We start from the raw sequence: 21,145 nt of genomic DNA on the forward strand, positions 1-21,145 counted from the left end.
ATGTCTGATGTCGGTCATGAGTTTTCCGTGTGTGTCTTGTGGTGGATGTAAATAGAAGCGTTTTGTAACAATTATGTCGTACTGTATATACTCTGTTTCTTACTGTGTGTGTGTGTGTGTGTGTGTGTAGATGGGTCAGACTCCAGGGATAAGCCTAAACTGTACCGGTTACAGCACAGCGTGACTGAGGTCGGCTCAGACCGGGGAGAAGACGGCAACATCCAGGTGAGCAGCTGTGTGTGTGTGTGTGTGTGTGTGTGTGTGTGTGTGTGTGTGTGTGTGTGTGTGAGATGTCAGGACTGTGTAACATTTTGTCATGGAATTATTACAAGAGTATGGATTGTGTGTGTGTGTGTGTGTGTGTGTGTGTGTGTGTGTGTGTGTGTGTGTGTGTGTGTGGTGTCGTCCCCCGCGACAGCTGTTCGGGCCGGGCGTCCTGCCGCACCACTGTAACCTGAGGCACGCCGACGGTCTGGTCATGGTCACGCCCGTCAGTCTGGACGCGGAGACCTTCGTGGAGGGACAGCGGATCTCGGACACCACGGTGCTGCGCAGCGGCATGACGCTGCAGTTCGGCGCCGCACACGTCTTCAAGTTTGTGGACCCGAGCTACGACCAGGGCCTCGCCAAGAGGGACCCGGGGGGCATGGTGAAGGGCAGGCACAAGTCAGGGTGAGTGAGGACACACACACACACACACACACACACACACACACACACACACACACGTGTTACTTCCCGTTGTCTCTTACAGAACAGTGTCCATATACACTGACCAGCATCTCTCTTCATCACTCGTTCTCTCTGTCTCCGTCTCTATTATCTTTCTCTCTCCATCTAATTCTTTCTCTATCACTTATCCTTTCATTTTTTTTTCTCCGTCTTTCAAAGAATAAACTCTTATTTACTCTCTCGTTCTGTTTCATTTGGTCTGTCATATTCTCTTTCTCTCTCTCTTTCTCACTTTTTTTATCCTCTTTGATTTTCTTTCTCTCTCTCTCTGTCCGTGTGTCTCTTTTCTATTCTCATGTGCACGCTCTTCGTCTCTGTCTAATTCTTTCTCTCTCTGTTATTTAAAAATCTTAAATTCCATTCTTCTCTCGTACTTTCTTATCCTCTTTCAATCCATCCCTAGTTTCTCATTCTTTCTCCGTCATTGTCTTTCCTTCAATCCGTCTCTTCTTCACACTTTCATTTTGTCTCTTTCAGCCTGTTTCATTTGCTCTCTTTCTTTTATCCTGTGTCTCATTTAATCCATCACTTATTCCCTTTTATTTTATCTTTCTCTCTCTCTCATTCAATCTTTATTTAAGAAAGTCTCTTATTATCTCATTCTTCCTTTTTTATTGACTTTCTCTCGGTCTATTTCTTATTCTCTCTCTCTCTCTCTCTCTCTCTCTCTCTCATCTCTCTTATGTCCTGTTCTTTTTTTCTTTCTTTTATTTTATCTCTCATTTCATCTCAATCCTCTCTCTCATCTCTTTTTCTCTCTTTAATTTTCTTTCACTCTCTTTCAATTTATCTCTCAATCTTTCATTTTCCCTCTCTTTATCTCGGCCTCTCATTTTCTCCCACTCATTCAGTCTGTCTCGGACAGTCTGACTCCTCTTTCGCTTTCTCTCTTTCTCTCTCATGTGCACACACACTCCGCTTCTTGATCTGTCTGTCCTTTATCGTTCTCTTTTCTCCATCAGAACGCTGGACTTAAACACACTGTATTGTGACACGATTTTCAAGCAGGGCGCTCTGCTGTCTGAACAACAACAACAAAAGTATATAAATATATATAATATTAAATATTAAATATATATAACTTCAGACACTTTCTGCCACTTGACGTGTGAAGACGATATTATACAGCAGCAGTAAAACATAACAGTTACTGAAAGATGAGAAACCCGAGATATGAGCCCTGTGGCGGTGGTGTGGGCGTGGTCCTGTGCTAATGAGGTCAGAAAAGTACATTGAATGACATCATCGACTTCCATTCAGGACTCTGGGGTCAGGTCAGTCTGGACTCATCAGACCTTCCCTTCTTCTTTAATCTTAAACAGGCAGCCTCGGACCCGGACTCTCCTCTGTGGTTCAGGGAAGCTGAACTGTTTACTCCAGCTGAGCGTAACGTAGTGAGAAGCGGGACGCTGCCAGGTGTAGTCTGTCGTCAGATTAGTCTCTTAGACAGCAGGCTTCAGTTCACAGAGCGGAGAATTATTTCTGTACCATCTGCAGGGAGAGGAGGTGTGAAATATTATATAGAGGAACAGATGCATTGTGCCTTTAATAAGCTTGCAGAGAGAGAGAGGGAGAGAGGGAGAGAGGGAGAGAGAGAGAGGGAGAGAGGGAGAGGGAGAGAGAGAGAAGCTCCTCCTTCATGACCTCCTCTATGTATTTTACTAAAGCTAATTAAATCAGCAGCACTACGACCGCGGCGCTGACGCCTGATGCACTAGAGCACTTTATTAATCCCAAAGGGCAATGTTAGCGTTACAGCAGCTCAGCTCAGTCAATATGACTCAAACATAAAGAAAATTATATATATATATATATACACACTACTGTTCAAAAGTTTTAGAACACTTTCTAACTCCATGATGGTTCCTGATTTTTATTTCTTTCTACATTGTAAAGGAATGCTGAAGGCGTCCAAAACATGCATTAATCTCCTTTGAACAGTTAATGATGAGATGTTTCTGCTACTTCTGCTCTGTAAAGACTTCATAACGCCTCTAATCTGAGCTGCTGGTTGTTAATTGGTCATTTTTCAGGCTGATGACTCTAAATGAACTTCTCGTCTGAGACAGAGGTAGGTTTTGGTCTCGCCCTCCCGGGACGGCCTTCATGAGAGCCAGTTTCATTATGGTGCTTGACGGATTTTGCAAATGCACTTGACAATACTGTTCTTGCAAGAACTATTACAGAAAGGCTGACCACTGTGTCTTAAAATAACAACCAACTGTTGTTTTTCTTGTTGTTACGTAATTACCTAATTCCATATGTGTTATTTTATAGTTTTGAAATCCCCAGTATTGTTGTAGAATGTAGAAAATAAATCACTAAACAAAAACAAAGAAATTTGCAAGTGTTCTAAAACTTTTGAACAGTAGTGTGTGTGTGTATATATATATAGGTGTATTTATACATATCCCAGTAAGGGAGCCAGGGTCAGAGCACAGCGTCAGTAAGGATATAGGGGCTTAAGGCGTTGGACTACTGACCAGAAGGTTCCAGGTTCAAACCCCACCCTGTTGGGCCGTGAGCATGCATAATGTTATAAAAATGTAAGGATAAGGGCGTCGGCCAAATGCACTGAATGTACTACAGCGCGTGTACAGCGTTAAGGGCCTGGCTAAGCTGACCTTCCGATCACTCACTCACGTTAGATTACTCGTTACGTCAAAAACGTGATCCGTGGACTGTATTTTATTTGGTAACGCGTTACACTCAACACCGGTGTTGTACCTGTTGTTTTAGGTTTTAAATAGTTTCCGTCTCTGCAGTTTCCATGGCAAGCTTTAAGAAAAATAATAGTATTAACTGTTCAAGTCTTTTATATATATATATGTGTGTGTGTGTGAGTGTGTGAGTGTGTGTGGAAATTGTTGTATTTTTACTCGACCCTGAGTGCATCACCCCGCCCACACACAGAGTAAATACCTCAGTCATCATCATTGTGTGTGTGTGTGTGTGTGTGTGTGTGTGTTTGTTTGTGTAGGTCAGTGCTTGTTTGTTTCACTGTGCAGTGTTTGCATTACCATCAGTGTGTGTGTGTGTGTGTGTGTGTGTGTGTGTGTGTGTGTGTGTGTATATAACTGGAAACTCTAGTGCCATGGCAACCAGTACTGAGAGACCTGAGGTAGGGTGTGTGTGTGTCTATGTGAGGGACAGAAGGACGGGACAGGAAGGGACGGAACACACACACACACACACACACACACACACACACACACAGGGAGGGGGAAAAAGAGGAGGTTATGAGAGGCTTGAGGCTCAGGGAAAGTCTATAATCTAGTCGGAGAGGGTGTGGCTGTGTGTCACTGCAGTGTGTTTGCTGTAGGCATCGCGCGTGCACACACACACACACACACACACACACACACACACACACGCACACGCACAGGGTTGAGTGTAATTATGTATAAGGTCCTGGGAGAACCGGTCGGCGTGTATGCAGGCTCTCAGGAGCGCGGTGCTGCACCGGTGAGTGGAGTTCAGCTTCGTCTTAATGTGGTACTGATTTTTAAATGTTGTATTTTATTGGGTTCACCGTTATTTTCTGTGTGTGTGTGTGTGTGTGTGTGTGTGTGTGTGTGTGTGTTTACATTTCTGTGCATTATGTGCATGTCCCAAAGGTTATGTCCTCTACAGCATGACTCCTTACCGTTACTCAGGTTTGTGTAAAAGTGTGAAGTTTAACTGATATTATGGAAACTTCTTTTGGGGGCGCGGGGGTGGGGGAGGGGGGGTTTAAGCCGGATACTAAGGATTAGTCTCGGTCTAACACCAGCAGCAAGATCGGATCTTTTAAGAAATAAAAATAATAATAATAATAATGCATTCAATCCAAATTCTGTGACAAACAGAAAAGATTAGAATCGGGTTCGGAACTTCAAAGTGAATTGACTGACTTTGGTTTGTTTAATATTCAAATTATAAGGATATAAATACAGTTTTAAAAAGGGGAAGAAAATACGTTAAAGCGTATAATAATTTATTTGATCATTTCATGTGTACATGAACAAACAAAGCAAAAAACCTGCACAGGATAAAATCTTTTTTTATCTTTTATTTTTTTCTCTTTTTTGTGCATTTTGTGCTTTTTCCATTTATTTTAAGTTTTGGCCATTGACCTCATATAAGACGTTCCCACCCCCCTCACCCCCCTCACGTTCCTCAGCTCGGCTGTTCTCTGTAGGGGCGTGGCTCAGAAGTAGCTAATTTACATAAACACTAAAACAGCACATTTTGAGGAGGAGCGAAAATAAAAGGCAGAGGGTAAGGTATGAAATTATCTGGAGGGGATTTCGGCTGTAGCATTAACGCGCACGCACACACACACACACACACGCACACAGCCTTTGGGGAACTCTGAGTTAATTTGTTAAAGAAATAGTCAAATACGGGACCTTTAATGGCTGATTGTCAAGGTTTCGGTATCAGAAAAGACAAACAGGTTTTGACTATTTGACTCCTGATGAATTGCTGAGCTGAAGAGAACTGAATCAATATAAGCAATGAAATCTAGCGGAAAAAGCGAAAAAAAAGAGAGGAAAAAATTACTGTTGATGTTTAAGGTTTGGATGTTTTTGTCATTTTTATAGCAGAGACTCAAGACGTTAATGTTTTTACACTAACATACTTTCTTCTATTTAATTGTATTTGTTTGCATGTATGAAAGAATTTTATTTTTATTTTTTTTATTAATGCAAATACACCCAAGTAAGAAAATGTTAGAATTCTGAACAGTGGAAAAAAAAAACACTTCTCTACTAAACTTGCTTTCCCGAGGCTGAATCCGAAGACGTAGGTGTGTGAAGATCAGATATCCTTCATATTGTCATGTTCAACACACACCGTATTGTCAAAATATCATTACTGTCTCCCTGTGATCCTCCGCCTCTAGCACAGTCCGTCCTGTGTGTTTATTATATTAGGATATTATACCGTCTCCGGGGTCTGTGTTGGATTTCACAAACTTGAAGTTTAGTATGTAAATCAGGAGAACGGAGGCGTAAGAAAGACATTCGTTCATGAAGGAACCGTTTAGATGATAGATTTCAGATTTTATCACAGTATCTAAGAAAAGTCAAATTGGGTGTCAAAGTGAGGGTTTTTTTTCTTTTATTTAGATCATATATACTGTACTGTGGATGTAAAGAAATGTTGTAAAGATGTCTGCAGAAATAAACAAGTTAAATGTCTACTTAAAAAATTCTGCTATAAAGAACTACACACAGCACTAGACTAAACAAACGGGGGGGGGGGCAGATTTGGTTTTACGCAGATTGTGCGCAGTTTTATAGAGACTTTGGCATTAACATGTTTTGTTAAATCAAAATCAATCTTTTTTTTGGCAGAAAAGTAGTAACATTGCAACATCATGCAGCTTTTTTTTCTTTTCTTTTAGATAAAATTTTGATTTGGAAAGGTAGAACCTGTAAAATCCTGAAGCTAACCAATAAAAGCTGGTTAAAAAATATTAAATAAAAAAAAAGGAAGTCTTGTAAGCATCAACTATATATTTTTATATATTGCGTATTAGTGATGTGACTCGATCACCCGATACAATATTATTACTCACGATACCTTGGTGCCAATTCAACTTGTTTTACGGTACTATAAGTTTTACAGTTTTATAAATATATATTTTTTAAATTCTGAATTTGGCTGAAGTTACTTGCTTGTTCCACGCATGATGCTGTGATGTCTGCCTGTGTGTGGGTGAAAAGTTTAAAGTGCACCACCTGTATGATTACTGTATATTGGAGCTGCGACATATTACCACTTCAAATGCAAAGGTATGCATAAGTAATTTAAAATTTAAATTAAAATCAATTTTGGAGTCGCCACACAAAACAATAATTATAATGCATCATGGTATCTGTTTTTCATTTCTACTGTCAAGATCATTTAAAAAGATGTTTTTGTTGATTATTAATTATTTAGAAACGCGTCATACTTTCCACAACTGATTAAGTCAAAATTTTTCTTATTTTCTTTTATCAAAATGCAAGAAATTTTCATAATTCTTTCTTAACTGATCATTAGTGGGTTCATTTAATAATGTTCTGTTATTTTATGTTATTTGTTTAAATTTGGTGATGTCCTGTTTTTAAGCAAAAATTAATTTTATTTTAAAAAGTGAATAACAAAAAGTAGTTTTATGTGCATACAAAAAATTTTAAATTTTATGAAATAATTACTTAATAGATAAAAAAAAAAAAAAATTCCAGCTCTGGTTTTTATTTAAGATTGCTCTTAAATTTTTGTTTCAGCTTTGCCCATTAGTACAATTTTTTTTTTATTGCTGTATTTTTTATTTTAACACGGGTATGCAGCTAAGACAGGACACAAGTGTTTGTTTATTATGGACGTGATGTTTGTCGTGGACGGTAATCCGAGTAACTCGACACTAGAGATCTATAAAAACACAACATAATAAAGCTTAGTCACGCACATGAACATGAACCAAGGTTTCTTGAAAGTGATGTCATGAGGAGACTCGCTAATGCTAACGCTAGCAGGACTGCTGTAGGTTTTTAGGGGGCGGGGCTTGGTTTTTTTTTTTTGGTGGAAATCTAAGAAACCAAAAATCCTTAAAAAAGATCCAAATCTTGCAGGAAATCTTAGCTTTATGACAGAAATACAAAACCATGCCTATGCAGAATGTCCCAGCGTGTATGCGTTAAAGTGAGTGATGTCCTCGCATCACGTCTGAAAGCATCTGTCTCTAACGTCACGTGCACCGTTCAGAGTCCCCTGGGGGACAGAAACGCTGTACAAGGACATGGATCGATTAAATCTGACCTTTCAGCTTAATGTGTTGATTAATTTCCTAAAACTAATGTATTATGATAACACTGCGACGATGATGTTGTAATTTTATCTTTTATAAAAGTGTTTATTGATCAGTGGCGTGAAAGAGGGTGCATTTACTTTTACTAAAGATCGGTATTTAACATAGAAGGAGTGGGTTTGACGGTTCAGTATCGCTGTTCTAAACTGCGAGTTAGTGAGGTGTGTGTGTGTGTGTGTGTGTGTGTGTGTGTGTGTGGTAGAAATGCAGGGTGAGGTACATGTACATATACACACACAAAGTGCAGTTTGGATTTTTTATTTAAATGCGGCTGTGGTGTCCAGAGCGAGAGAGGGAGAGAGATCGTTACTTGTTCATTTATCCTAGTAAGGACATTTCCATGTCCAGCATGTCAATGACTGTGCTGCAGGGTGTGTGTGTGTGTGTGTGTGTGTGTGTGTGTGTGTGTGTGTGTGTGTGTGCGTGCACCCATATGTGGGCGAAAAGAAAAAAAAAGTAAAGTTTTATTTAGGAAGAAAATAAAAGTCCCCGTGTGTAACCATCTAGTCACGTGGTCCTCACAATGTAGGAAAACCGTGTGTGTGTGTGTTTGCGTACTCACTTGCATTTAACTTTCAGAATCAGAAAGAGTTTTATTGCCAAGTACGCTTACACGTAAAAGGAATTTGTTTTATTGACAGAGCTTCCAGAACAGACAACAAATGACAAGACAAAAACAGCACGACAAAAAAAAAAAAAAAAAAAAAGCATTTGACGTCAAATGGAGTAGGGTGTGAGATACTTTTTAAATAAGTTATATAAATATCTGAAATCTGTGGTATTATACAGTATATTGCACTGTGATACTGTACACAATATTGCACATATATTTATTGACAGTTGATGTTTAACTGTTCATGAGGGAGATTGCCTGGGGAAAAAAACTGTTTTTGTGCCTGACTGTCCTAGTGTTAGGTGCTCTATAGCGTCGACCCGACGGCAAAAGTTCAAATAAAAGGTGGCCTGGGTGTGAGGGGTCCAAAGTGATATTCCGATCCCTTTTCCTCACTCTGGATGTGTACAGTTCTTGTGGCGTGGGCAGGGCAGTGCCAATAATTATTTCAGCAGTCCAAACCGTCCTTTATAGTCTTCTGATGTCTGTTTTCGTAGCTGAGCCAAACCAGACAGTTATTGAAGTGCACAGGACGGATTCAGTGACGGCTGAGTAGAACTGTGTGAGCAGCTCCTGTGGCAGGTTGAATTTCTTTAGCTGGCGAAGGAAATACAACCTCTGGTGGGCCTTTTTAACAATAGAGTCAATGTGAATGTCCCACTTCAGGTCCTGAGAGATGGTCGTGCCCAGGAACCGGAATGACTCTACTGCTGTCACAGTGCTGTTCATGATGGTGAGTGGGGGAAGTGCAGGTGGGTTCCTCCTGAAGTCCACAATCATCCCCACTGTTTTGAGCGTGTTCAGCTCCAGGTTGTTGAGACTGCACCAGACAGCCAGCTGCTCAACCTCACTTCTGTAAGCAGACTCGTCACCGTCCTGAATGAGGCCGGTGATTGTGGTGTCATCTGCAAATTTCAGGAGCTTGACAGTGGGGTCTGTAGAGGTGCAGTCATTGGTGTACAGGGAGAAAAGCAGTGGGGAGAGAACGCATCCCTGAGGGGCTCCAGTATTGGTGGTGTGGCTGTTGGACATGAATTCCCCCAGTCTCACTAGCTGCTGCCTGTCTGTCAGAAAGCTGGTGATCCAGTGACAGATAGAGCTAGGAACAGAGAGCTGGTTTAGTTTGGTCTGAAGCAGTGCTGGGATGATCGTATTAAAAGCTGATGAAAAGTCTATAAACAAGACCCTTGCATAAGCCCCTGGTTTGTCCCATGTTGACTGCATCATCAACAGACCTGTTTGCTCTATAGGCAAACTGCAGGGGGTCCAGTAAGGGTCCTGTGATGTCCCTCAGATAGGCCAACACCAGTCTTTCAAATGACTTCATGACCGCAGATGTTAGGGCGACTGGTCTGTAGTCATTAAGTCCTGTGATTTTAGTTTTTTTTGGAATGGGGATGATTGTGGAACGTTTAAAGCACAAAGGCACTTCACATTGTTCCAGTGATCTGTTGAAGATCTGCGTAAACATGGGAGCCAGCTGGTCAGCACAGGATTTCAGACAGGCTGGTGTCACGCCGTCTGGGCCTGGAGCTTTCCTTCTCTTTTGTTTTAGAAAGATCTGGCGAACATCCTTTTCACAGACCTGGAGTGCAGGGGGGGAAGAGAGTGTGGTTGTCAGAGGTGATAATGGTGGTGTAGAAAGAGGGTCAGGACAGGGGTGTGGTGTGAGACTGGGTGTTTCAAATCTACAATAGAACTCATTCAGGTCATCAACCAGTTGTTGATTCCCTACAGAGTTGGGGGTTGGCGTCTTGTAGTTAGTGATGGTTTTCAGGCACCCCACACAGAAGCAGGGTCGTTTACAGAAAACTGATTTTCTAGTTTTTCAGAGTAGCTTCTCTTAGCCGCTCTGATTGCCCTTGTTAGTGTGTTCCTGGCCTGTTTGTACAAGATCCTGTCCCCACTCCTGTAGGCATCCTCTTTGGCCTGACGAAGCTGTCTGAGTTTTGCTGTAAACCATGGTTTGTCATTGTTATATGTTAAAAAAGTCCTGGTAGGGATGCACATGTCCTCACAGAAACTGATGTAGGATGTTACCGAATCTGTGAGCTCGTCCAGATTGGTGGCAGCAGCTTCAAAAACACTCCAATCAGTGCAGTCAAAACAGGCCTGTAATTCCTGCTCTGCTTCACTGGTCCATCTTTTTACTGTCCTTACTACAGGCTTAGCAGTTTTAAGTTTTTGCCTATAGGTCGGGAGAAGATGAACCAGGCAGTGGTCAGAAAGTCCTAAAGCTGCTCTGGGAATAGAGCGATATGCATCCTTTATTGTGGTGTAGCAGTGATCCAAAGTATTTTTGTCTCTGGTGGGGCATGTAATGTGCTGTTTGTATTTAGGCAGTTCACGTTTAAGGTTTGCTTTGTTAAAATCCCCAAGTATAATTAAAACCGAGTCCGGGTGTTGTTGCTCCGTGTCTGTGATGTGAGCAGCCAGCTGTTGCAATGCTGCGTTCACACACGCTTGTGGAGGGATGTACACACTCACAAGAATGAACGAGGTAAACTCCCGCGGCGAATAGAAAGGCTTGCAGTTGATGAAATATGCCTCTAGATCAGGACAGCACATCTTCTTCAATGGTGTCACATTTGTACACCAACGTTCATTGATGTAAAAGCATGTCCCTCCCGCCGCCTCGCGATTTCCCCGTTGATTCCGTGTCGCGATCCGCTCTGAACAGCTGGAAGCCCGGCAGGTGTAGCGCGTTGTCCGGAATGGCTTCATTCAGCCGGTTTCTGTAAAACACAGCGCAGCAGAGTTTGAAAAGTCCTTATTTTTTCCCTGGAGAGCAGGAAAAGTTCGTCCATTTTATTGGGTAAAGAGCGGAGATTTGCCAGATGTATACTCGGCAGCGCAGTTCTAAAGCCGCGCTGTCGGAGCTTGACGAGCGCGCCGGCTCTCTTCCCCCGCCTGAACTTCTTAAAGCATTTCAACAGTGCCGCTGCTCCGCCGGTTACAATGTTCAGAAAAACATTTGAGAAGTCGAAAACTGGTTGGAAATTGTGTGATTTGTCCTGCTGAATGTTCAGCAGTTCATCTCTGGTATAAGTGATAACATTTGAGAAACAAAAAACAGGACAAACTAACAAAAACAGTAAGACAGATAGAGAGCTCCACACCAAGGCAGCCATCCGCGGCGCCATCCCAGCTAAAAAAGTTCCGCTCTGTACATAGCGATCAGCTCGTTCAGTTTCCTCCACTCCGCTGTTACTCATCCACTTGTGATCCAAAGCATTCACTGCTACGACCACTATATCAGTACGTTAAACGATTTTTGTATTTATTTATTTTTAATAGCTAATAAACCTGAATAAAAATCACTCGAAGATAATGCAAATCCCAAATTGCTTTTCGCAGTCAAAATGGAAAAAAACTTGCATTTATCAAGTTGATACTACTCCCTGTAGCATAGCCACATCCCTGTCAGGTTCTTATTGCGTCCATCACGTTGTCACAAATTTCCTATCATGCACATGATCACATACCCAACACTTATTACTGTGATCGATCCGATCGCACCACACTATCACCAAGTGTTGTCGTCATGGTGTCTAGCGGGTTGGAATAAATACTGTGACACTTGTGCGTGTTTATCGTTACTGCGCTGACCCAGCATGTTTGTGGTCTTCTGTTCCTGCATGTTAGCAATGTTGACGCTTGTTCATCCTGAAGACATAAGGACGTCCTTCAGAGATGTTGTCTTTCTGCCTCACAGGACCGACCGGACGCTTTACCTACAGTACATTTCCCTTGCGGTCGCATCGCCTTATTAAAAGGCATGCTACATTATTTATGCATGTGTGCAGGACTGCAGGGAGCACGCCTAGTTTACTCTCCCAAGGGGAGAACCGGTTAGGACCTATTTTATCGCCTGCATTTTCATTAGATATCAAGCGACTTTACTCAGGTTAGAGTCTGTTAAAAGGAATTAATGACACTAATCTGATTTTTAAAGGGCCTCCTGGTGTCTCGTAATTCACAACGGGAACACTTCAGCTTTAACTTTTCGTTCCCAAACTCATCTTTATCTACTGCATCTGCAGTCCAGACTGCCAAGAGGCTTTATTTTTACTTTCTAGAGCAGCAGCTCTGACTGTAGCGCATCACTAAGTGGCCGGTTTATATCACCGTGCTCCTTCTAATGCATTATGGTTTCCATAGTAACAGCTTGTGCACATGGGTTTAATGGCCATGGGATGTTTTGTTTTCTTGGTCAGGGCATTTGGCATATCCAGAGTCTAATAAGTCTATATTTATATATATATGTGGTATTGGCTATATATGTATATATATGGTTAAACCTGTGACTTGGTGAACTGGGGTTTAAACCTGTATCATAGTTACCTGGAGATTTAAGTAAACCCTGGATTTAGACCTGTGACATAGTGAACCTGGGGTTTAAACCTAGTGAATCTAGTTTGTAAATTCTAGAGCAGTTTAAACTTGCGACTTATTGAACCTGGAGTTTGAATTCTAGTAAACCTGCGGGTTTAAACCAGTGACCTACTGAATCTGGGTGGTTTGAACCTGTGACCTAGTGAACCTTGTGGTTTGGAACCTGTGACTTGGTGAACCTGGGGTTTGAACCTGTTAACTAGTGAACCTTGTGGTTTGGAACCTATGACTTGGTGAACCTGGGGTTTAAACCTGTGACCTAGTGTTCTTGGGGTTTGAACCTGTTACCTAATGAACCTGGTGGTTTGGAAAATGTGACTTAGTGAAACTGGAGTTTGAACCGGTGACTTGGTGATCCTGGTGGTTTGGAACCTGTGACCTAGTGAACCTGGAACCTGGAACCTAGTGAACCTCGTTTTTGAACCTGTGACCTAGTGTTCTTGGGGTTTAAACCTGTTACCTAGCGAACATGAGGATTTGGAGCCTGTACCCTAGTGAACCTTTAACCTGGTGAACCTGGTTTTTTAACCTGTGACCTAGTGTTCCTGCAGTTTAAACTTGTGATCTAGTGAACCTGGGAAGTTTGAACCTGTGACCTAATGTACCTGGGGTTTAAATGTGTAAACTAAGGTACCTGAACCCTAGAGATGTTTGTTTAAGGTTTAAAGAAGGAGTCTCCAGTGTCAGGGGCGGGTCTTCAGGATGAAAGAGTTTACGCTTCTGTAACATAACATTCTGCGTGTTTTTGTTTAGTTTTTTCCTCTTTTTATAAAATTTATTGACTTTAAATGTAGCTACAGACAAATAAAACTATAACGTGTCATTCTTTGGGAATTGAAATTGTCCTTCATCGATACGACGTCCTTGTTTTCTGTGTGTCTGTAATGAAGTGGAAGAGGGAATGAAGTCAACAAACACTCACAGGACACTGTGTGTGTGTGTGTGTGTGTGTGTGTGTGTGTGTGTGTGTGTGTGTGTGTGTGTGTGTGTGTGTGTCAATTGATCCATGCAGCTATTTCATACAGTGTGTTAACTCTTCTGTCTCATCATGTTCTCTCTATCTCCTTTCTGTCTTTCTGTAGGAGTGTCCCGGAGACGAGCTTTGACCTGCACGGGGACATCCACAGCGGCGCTGCACTCCCAACCAGCAAGGTGCGCAAACTCTGTGTGTGTGTGTGTGTGCTTTTCTATCATTAAGAGCTATGGATTGTGTGTTATAACTGACACTATGTGTGTGTGTGTTGTGGTTTCAGAGTTCAGGGAAGCTGGACATGGACCGCCCGGGTAACGCCGGCGAGAGGGGCATGGTGAAGCCCATGATGCGCACAGAGCCCGAGTTCGCAAAGCATGATGGGAGGTGAGGGTTCTGCTCCGGTGCGTACACTGTACACCGAGTGTAGTAAGGGCCTCGGGACAGGAAACAGGAAGTTTCTATACAAATAAAGTGTGTGTGTGTGTGTAGGCTGGTTGCAGGATGTAACGCCTGATTTGTTCTCCTGTCTTGTGTGTTTCTGCGAACACTGATCGGATGCCCGGGAAGTTCTCTGGGTGTGTTTTTGCGTACCTGGAAATGTTGTGTCTTCTCTTGCATGAGTAAATATAAAGATCAAAGAGTGTAAACGTCTTTATAGCATAGCTGCGGTGTAGGTGATGTAACCACGGCAACACCATAAAAATTGAATCTGAAGCATTCTCATTTCGTGATTTGCGTTCAGGTGACGAGCCTTTGTACCCGAGACTCTAAACATTGCGCGATACACACGACTGAAAACTTTTTCACTCCTTCGTTCTCTTAAACAAATCCTCGTTTACATGCAAACCAACAGGGGGCGATGTAACCCTAACCCGTCAAGTAGTGCTGCACAATCGAGAATATGTGTCAAAATAATCGCAATGTGATTTTGTTTGTTTGTTTGTTTGTTTGTCCTATTTATTTATTTATCAAATTGTGAAGCCCTGCCTTAAATCTATTTTGGCTAATCAGAAGCCCGGGGGGAAAAAAAAGGTTCTCACTGTATCTAGCTGTGTTTACTGAAAATTGTTGCCCCCTAGTGGACACGCCCACTTTAGTGTACAAGCAAATATGAAGACTTCGTTTACAAGTGCGCGTGTGTGTGTAGATGTGCAGTTTAATTATGTTTAGTGTGTATTAAACCTGATCTGTTTCTCGGTCATCTACACCACGGACACCTGAACCCTCCTGTCTGCTCCTCTCATCTATAATACAGTGTTACTGCACCTGCGCACACGCACACGCGCGCGCACACACACACACACACACACACACACACAGAGGCAGGGCAGCATGCTGTACGGACGTAGAGGAGCAGCAGTGCTGGAGCGCAGTGTGTCTGTGGACAGTGGAGTGAACGCGCCGTTCGTCTGTTGGTTCACTGAGCGTCTGTTTTCTCCCTCCAGGCCACACGAGGGCCCCGAGCTCACGCTGCCGGCCAGCATCGAGTTCAGGGACAACTGTAAGTACCCCCCCCCCCTCCCGCACACACACACACACACACGCTACCATATCTCCATATGAGTGTGTCCTGTGTTTTTTTTTTTTGTTTGTTTGTTTGTTTTTTTAGAGCACAGATATATTAATATTAATGCATGTCATTAACCTAGACATTGTTTAAAAAAAGTTTTTGTTTTTTATTAAGCAAATTAATCATATGACCAGGTTTGACCCTAATGGTGTCTCATAATCTATTGAGTGTGATAACGGAATGTTTAACGCGAATAATAAGACGACTTGGCAAACATCACCAGGTGCTGAATGACAAGTTTTATTATGAAAAGCTTCTAGATGGAAGTTTGGATAAAACCAACGTTGTGTGCTCGAGTGTCCTTCAAGTGGAACTATTTTTACAAGTAAACATTAAACGTAAGACGTGGGAGCGGTGGCTCAGGTGGCTAGGGTTCTAGGTTGTTGATTTTTGGATCTGAGGATCCCGTGCTATTCAACCACTACATTCAGTAAAGTGTTAATGTTTGAGAGATTATAAAAACGCATAATCTGTTTACTTTAACTAGTGTGTCATGGATTTCTCTATTCCAACATCGCACAATTATTCATCTATACATACAATAATACAAAAATAGTGTGTGGGGACGTAAGATGAGTAATAGAACAAGATGTTTTTTGGAATTTTTTGTTTGTCTGTTTGTTTGTGCACGCATCACATAAATACTACTGAACGAATTTTAATGGGGTTTTTACAGGTGTATTTGGCCGAGCTTGAGGTGACATATAGGCGTTGTTGCATCACAATCAGGCCACGGGAAGAGAAGATATACTACTTTTAAATTTTAATGGAAAATGCTCTTATATCATAAAAAAATTATTAGTTAATCTTCAAATTCAACAGATGGCGCTGTACATTTTTTAAAACACACTTATGAGCGTGCCGTTAAATTCTACATGAAATTCTACAAGAAGTTGCGGGCACGTCCATTAATACTGTAAATCTAAATATTTAACAATTGTAATTAATCACGATTAATCACAGACTATGACTGATTAACTCGATTCAAATGTTTTAATCGATTGACAGCACTAATTATAATACAGCTGGTCTCTTTATAGCGCTGCTATACGACAGAACGACAGAACTGTGTTAACGATGAGGAAGTTGTCTCGCCTCAGTGACGTGGAACGTTGCGGGCGTCTAGTCCGGTGTGACGTTTAAATATTAAACCTGTTGTAACGCCCGTGAGTGTCGTTCTGTCTGTATTTAATCAGCAGCTGGTTCGTGGTCACGCAGCACTCTGATTAAAACGATTCGCCTCGTTAGTGGGTGTTTACGAGGCTCGAGTCGTTTACGCTCCGAGTCCTGACGCACATCAGAGAAAACGGCACGCGGGAGCACTGCTGCTGAGCTGGCATCCGTACAGGAGAGTTCCAGCTGTGTGCAACAGCTGCATAAGTGTGATCCAGGCGTTTAATTACTAGAGTGTCGCTGCTGCAGTTGGGGAGGGAGACACACACACACACACACACACACACACACACACACACACACAGTGCAAGGAAAAGACATGTTTTAATCTTACATCTTCGGGGTGACAAAGAAATTAGGAGACAATAATAATAATAATAATAATAAATGTTAGACAAAAATATTTACTTTATTTACTTTACCTATTTACTTTATTTATTTAAAATGTATGTCATTTACATTTTAAAGTTTGAACATAGACAGAAAGAAAATGCCAAAAGTAGAATCCATAATAGCACTTAATAAAGCGCTATATAAATAAAATAAAATAAATAATAATAGTCATGAATGTTAGACAGAAAATATTAGCTTTTTAATTTATTTAGAATGTGTAAGTCATTTACATCCTAAAGTTTTAAAAAAAGAAAGTAGAAAAATGTAAAAAGTATAATCCATAATAGCACTTTATTATTATTATTATTATTATTATTATTATAATTATTATTATTATTATTATTAATTTATTTATAGATAATATTTATTTTTTTTTATAAATGCACACTTTTATTGTATATTTTCCTAAATATAAGAAAATATTAATTTATATGATATAAAACTAGTATAAATATTTAAACTAAAAATAAATGTACACAATGAAGCACAAAAATGGTTATATGCAATATAAATATTACATACACTAAACAATGACTGTATACTAATAAAATATAACTAAATAGAAATGTTTAAGCTTAAAACAAGCATCAAATAATTATTTTTTAAAATAAAACAATTTAAAAACTTTTAAATGGACTTTTATAATCAGTCAGAGAACGCTTACAGATCAGCGACGAGACGGATAAACACCGGTCACGCTAGAAACAGAGTGGGGATGCTGGGCCTGCAGGTGGCGCCGCTCTGGGTGGAGCAGAAAAAAAGATAAGACCTCATGTCCAACATGCAAACGTGGCTCACTTGTTATTCGTACTGTGAGAGAACGGCAACGTTGAGCAAAGCGCAACAAAACTGAGGATGTAAATTTGTGGCCTAATGTGTGGCGTATCAGCTCAGATCATCCGATAAGTTTTATATATATATAAAACTTATCGATTGGTGTCTTGGGTCTGCAATACTTTCTTTAAACCTTTAAAATTAACAAAACAAAAAAGACGCCAGAAATCATCAACTTTCCTGTCCTGAAGACACATGACTGCTGGAAAACTTTCCAAACACGTGACTATCATTAGAAGTCACTGACCACCTAAAAAACAAAACCAAAAAAAAGCATGATTACACACATTTTTCTTTGTTAAACAAAACATTTTGTTTGTATTTGTTACCCAAGAGTGGTAGACTATGTGGCGCAGCACATCCTTGTGTATAAGCTGTTACTATAGAAACGTTACCGTATTACATGAAGCGCGTTAATTAATATAGATATTTTTAAATAGAAAAAACTTAATAAAATAAAAGGAATGAGAAAGTACGGCACAGTAACGTTTAGGGTTACGTGATTAACATTAATCACTGAAGTTGCATGCAGCGATTCATGCAGCAGTCTGTGATTATGGGATTGATTACATCACTTTCCGCAAGCGACTCACCACAAGATGGCGGTACTGAGGCTCTCCCGGTCTCCTAATACCTCAGACGCCTCTGTCTGGCTGTGTACTGGTAGTGTGCGTGTTAGTATTGTGTGTGTGTGTGTGTGTGTGTGTGTGTGTGTGCGGTCTCCTGACCCTGTGACCCCCACTGAGGCGCAGGAACAGCGGGAACACCAGGACAATGTTATCATCCGTCTGGTCTCAGCGTTTATTCAATTTAAGACGATCTTTGAAGTGCTCAGGAATGCCGTGTGCTGCCATGTGATAAGAACTTTAAGAAACAGAACCCTGCTGTGTTCTCCGATTCTGAATCGACTCGAAAGCAGGAAGTGAATCAAAGAACAGCATGCGCCATTTTTTTCATGGTTATGATCTAAAGTGAGCTAATGGACAGAACTGTAGAATAACACAAAGGAGAAAATAACTGCTAGATTAAAAAAACTAAATGTTTTAAACTATAAATTATATACTTGTATGAAATAAATCATTCACTTAGTGCAGACTCTGTGCTCCTTATGTTTGGAGGTGATTTTCTTTTTTCAAGTCAAACAGCAAATGAATCTGAAGAATTTAAATTTGGCGCGGTTTCATCAACCAGATCACGAAACCCGAAAGTGATTACGTATTTCATTTATCATCAGTCACAACAGTACTGGTGCATTTTTTTTTTTTGTCTTATGTTATACATATAATACAGAAAATGTGTGAATGCCAATGAAGCTACTTTGAAAGTTTATGCAGCATGGAAGTGACCAATCGCGCTTTCCTAAAAATTTCAAGTTCCTAACTTCAGCTGATTTTAAAACATGGTCATTTTCAGCATTATACTGTCTCGCTTCAAACAATAATCATTTAAAATGCAAATTATTCATATTTTCTGTATTCTGTATTGATACTAAAATTGGTGTATGATTCAGAAGCATTTTACCTGTAAAAATTGTTGCTTAAATAAAAAAAAAGAAATGGTTTTTGGTAAAAACTTGTAAAAAATCTGTAGTGTCTGTAACCATGTCAAATTTATGTTTTTTAATATATTTTAAAAAATTAGCATTTTAGACTAATACACTTTTTCAGCTTTTTTTTAGGTCTTTTTATGTTAAATCTAAACTGGCCAAGTTTCATCTGAATGACAGTTAAGATCGTTAGAAGATTTGAATTTAAAAAAGTTCCGGATTCTAAAACATAAAAGACCATGAAAGTGTATTTAGCAAACGCGTCCGCTAAAAATATAAATGTGTTAATTTAGCTCTAAATGTGTAACAATTTTAATGGCATAACGTTTAAATGAAGTAGTTAAATTAATTTGCCTAAAATAAATGCATTAAAATGATAAAAAAAAAAACGTAATTCTTTTTTTATATATGCAAATTTTTACAAACATTTCCCGTAACAAGTGATCATTAAAGTATTTGCGGACAAATCATGCACATAATTTTTTATGCACTTTACATAAATTTGCCAATCTTAATCTCCGGCAATACCTTGTTCCGTAAACCTTTTTTTTTTTTATACGCCTGCATGTTTTTTTATTGTTTATCTTTAGTGTCACTAAAAGTGTCTAATTGGGTGTATTATTTAACCCATAAGCAAAAAGAGGTTCCAAGAGTTTCAAAAAGTTTAATAAATCATGCCACGTACATTTTTAAGGATCATCTCAATCTCATTCTTCCTATCAGCTGAAGATGCTTTCCTGTCGGCCATCATTAACTACACCAACAGCTCCACCGTGCACTTTAAGCTGTCCCCCACCTACGTGCTGTACATGACGTGTCGCTACGTCCTGTCCAGCCACTACAGACCCGACATTAGCGCGTCGGAGCGGACGCACAAGGTCATCGCCATCGTCAACAAGATGGTGAGCATGATGGAAGGAGTGATCCAGGTGAGTTCTCACGACAGTCCAGTTTTCTCCATCCATAAACGGTAAAAACGTGTCCCACTACCGTCAACGTGGATAGTAGTCATGATTAATGTAGCTAACACGTCAGTTTAGCATTATCGCACATACGTTTCCTTTATGAGTACACGACATGACTTACAGGTCACTTCTACTTGCAATACTTTCTTTAAACCTTTAAACCACAGGCCACACCCCCCTATCCTGTGTGCAAGTCTGTTTGAGAGTGTGTGATGATGCTAAACTGACAAAGCTAATGATCGGTTAGCAGCATTAGCCTAGTAGCATGAATAGTCTCCACTGATCGTGATGTGTAAATCGCTGTAGTTGATCGTAGCAGCTCTTGTAGGCGTAGCGTTTAAGGCATGGACGCTGTCCCCAAATCAAATCATCGCCCTTATGTACGTGACAGTGCTGTTCACTATTTGTTTCTGCGTGTGTGTGTGTGTGTGTGTGTCAGTGTTGTCCGTGTGTTTTCTCGTTCCCTGTGTTTAAACTTCACACGGCCTCACACAGCTTGTGATCATGCGCCAGATGAACGGAACAGCCACTGCGGGTTTATTTACGCCGCCATTTAGCTGCCAGAGTCGTAGGTGGCCCGCTCTGCTGTGTGACAAAAGTGAACGGATAAAAATTAAGATCGTTCAAATACCCAGCAGGTCCGTGTGGCCAGAATGTGTAGAGACTGAACACACACTCACACTGGGCACCTTCTAATAAAGAAGGCCACGTTTTATGACTCGCACCAAAGTCTAAGACTGATTCGTCACCATAAAGGTTAATGCTGCACTCACACTAGCAAGCAGCTTCAGACTGAATCATGTGGGCCTGTCCAGTAGATGTGGTCTGACTTACTGTTCCAATGTTGACTGAATTATATTTGTGGGAAATTTCTGGAAAAAAATTAATAAGAATATAGAATAATAATAAGAATCATTATTATATATAATAATCAGTCAGCGAAAACTGTGTAGATAAATTTGTGTACTCAGTAATTTAAATTATAAACTCAGTAGTGTAAACTTAGCAGCTTAGTTCATAAACTTGGTAGATTTAAACTTGAAACCTAAATTTACAAACTCAGTATATTAATTTGTAAACTCAGTAGTGTAAACCTAAAAATTTGTTTGT

General features: G+C 40.5%; 1 protein-coding gene across 10 annotated transcripts in view; it reads left to right on the plus strand.

Moving 5' to 3' along the window:
• Nucleotides 1-21,145, plus strand: part of afdna (afadin, adherens junction formation factor a) — a 123,407-nt gene that overhangs the window by 53,687 nt on the left and 48,575 nt on the right. For all 10 annotated transcript variants that reach the window (XM_053489335.1, XM_053489334.1, XM_053489329.1 and 7 more), the window contains 6 exons: nt 131-225; nt 419-672; nt 13,664-13,733; nt 13,835-13,938; nt 15,000-15,055; nt 19,794-19,999. In XM_053489335.1, coding sequence (XP_053345310.1) covers nt 131-225; nt 419-672; nt 13,664-13,733; nt 13,835-13,938; nt 15,000-15,055; nt 19,794-19,999 — 785 coding nt within the window. The remainder of the gene's footprint in view (nt 1-130; nt 226-418; nt 673-13,663; nt 13,734-13,834; nt 13,939-14,999; nt 15,056-19,793; nt 20,000-21,145) is intronic.

The sequence above is a fragment of the Clarias gariepinus genome, chromosome 27 (genome assembly GCF_024256425.1).
Source record: "Clarias gariepinus isolate MV-2021 ecotype Netherlands chromosome 27, CGAR_prim_01v2, whole genome shotgun sequence".
Lineage (NCBI taxonomy): Eukaryota > Metazoa > Chordata > Actinopteri > Siluriformes > Clariidae > Clarias > Clarias gariepinus.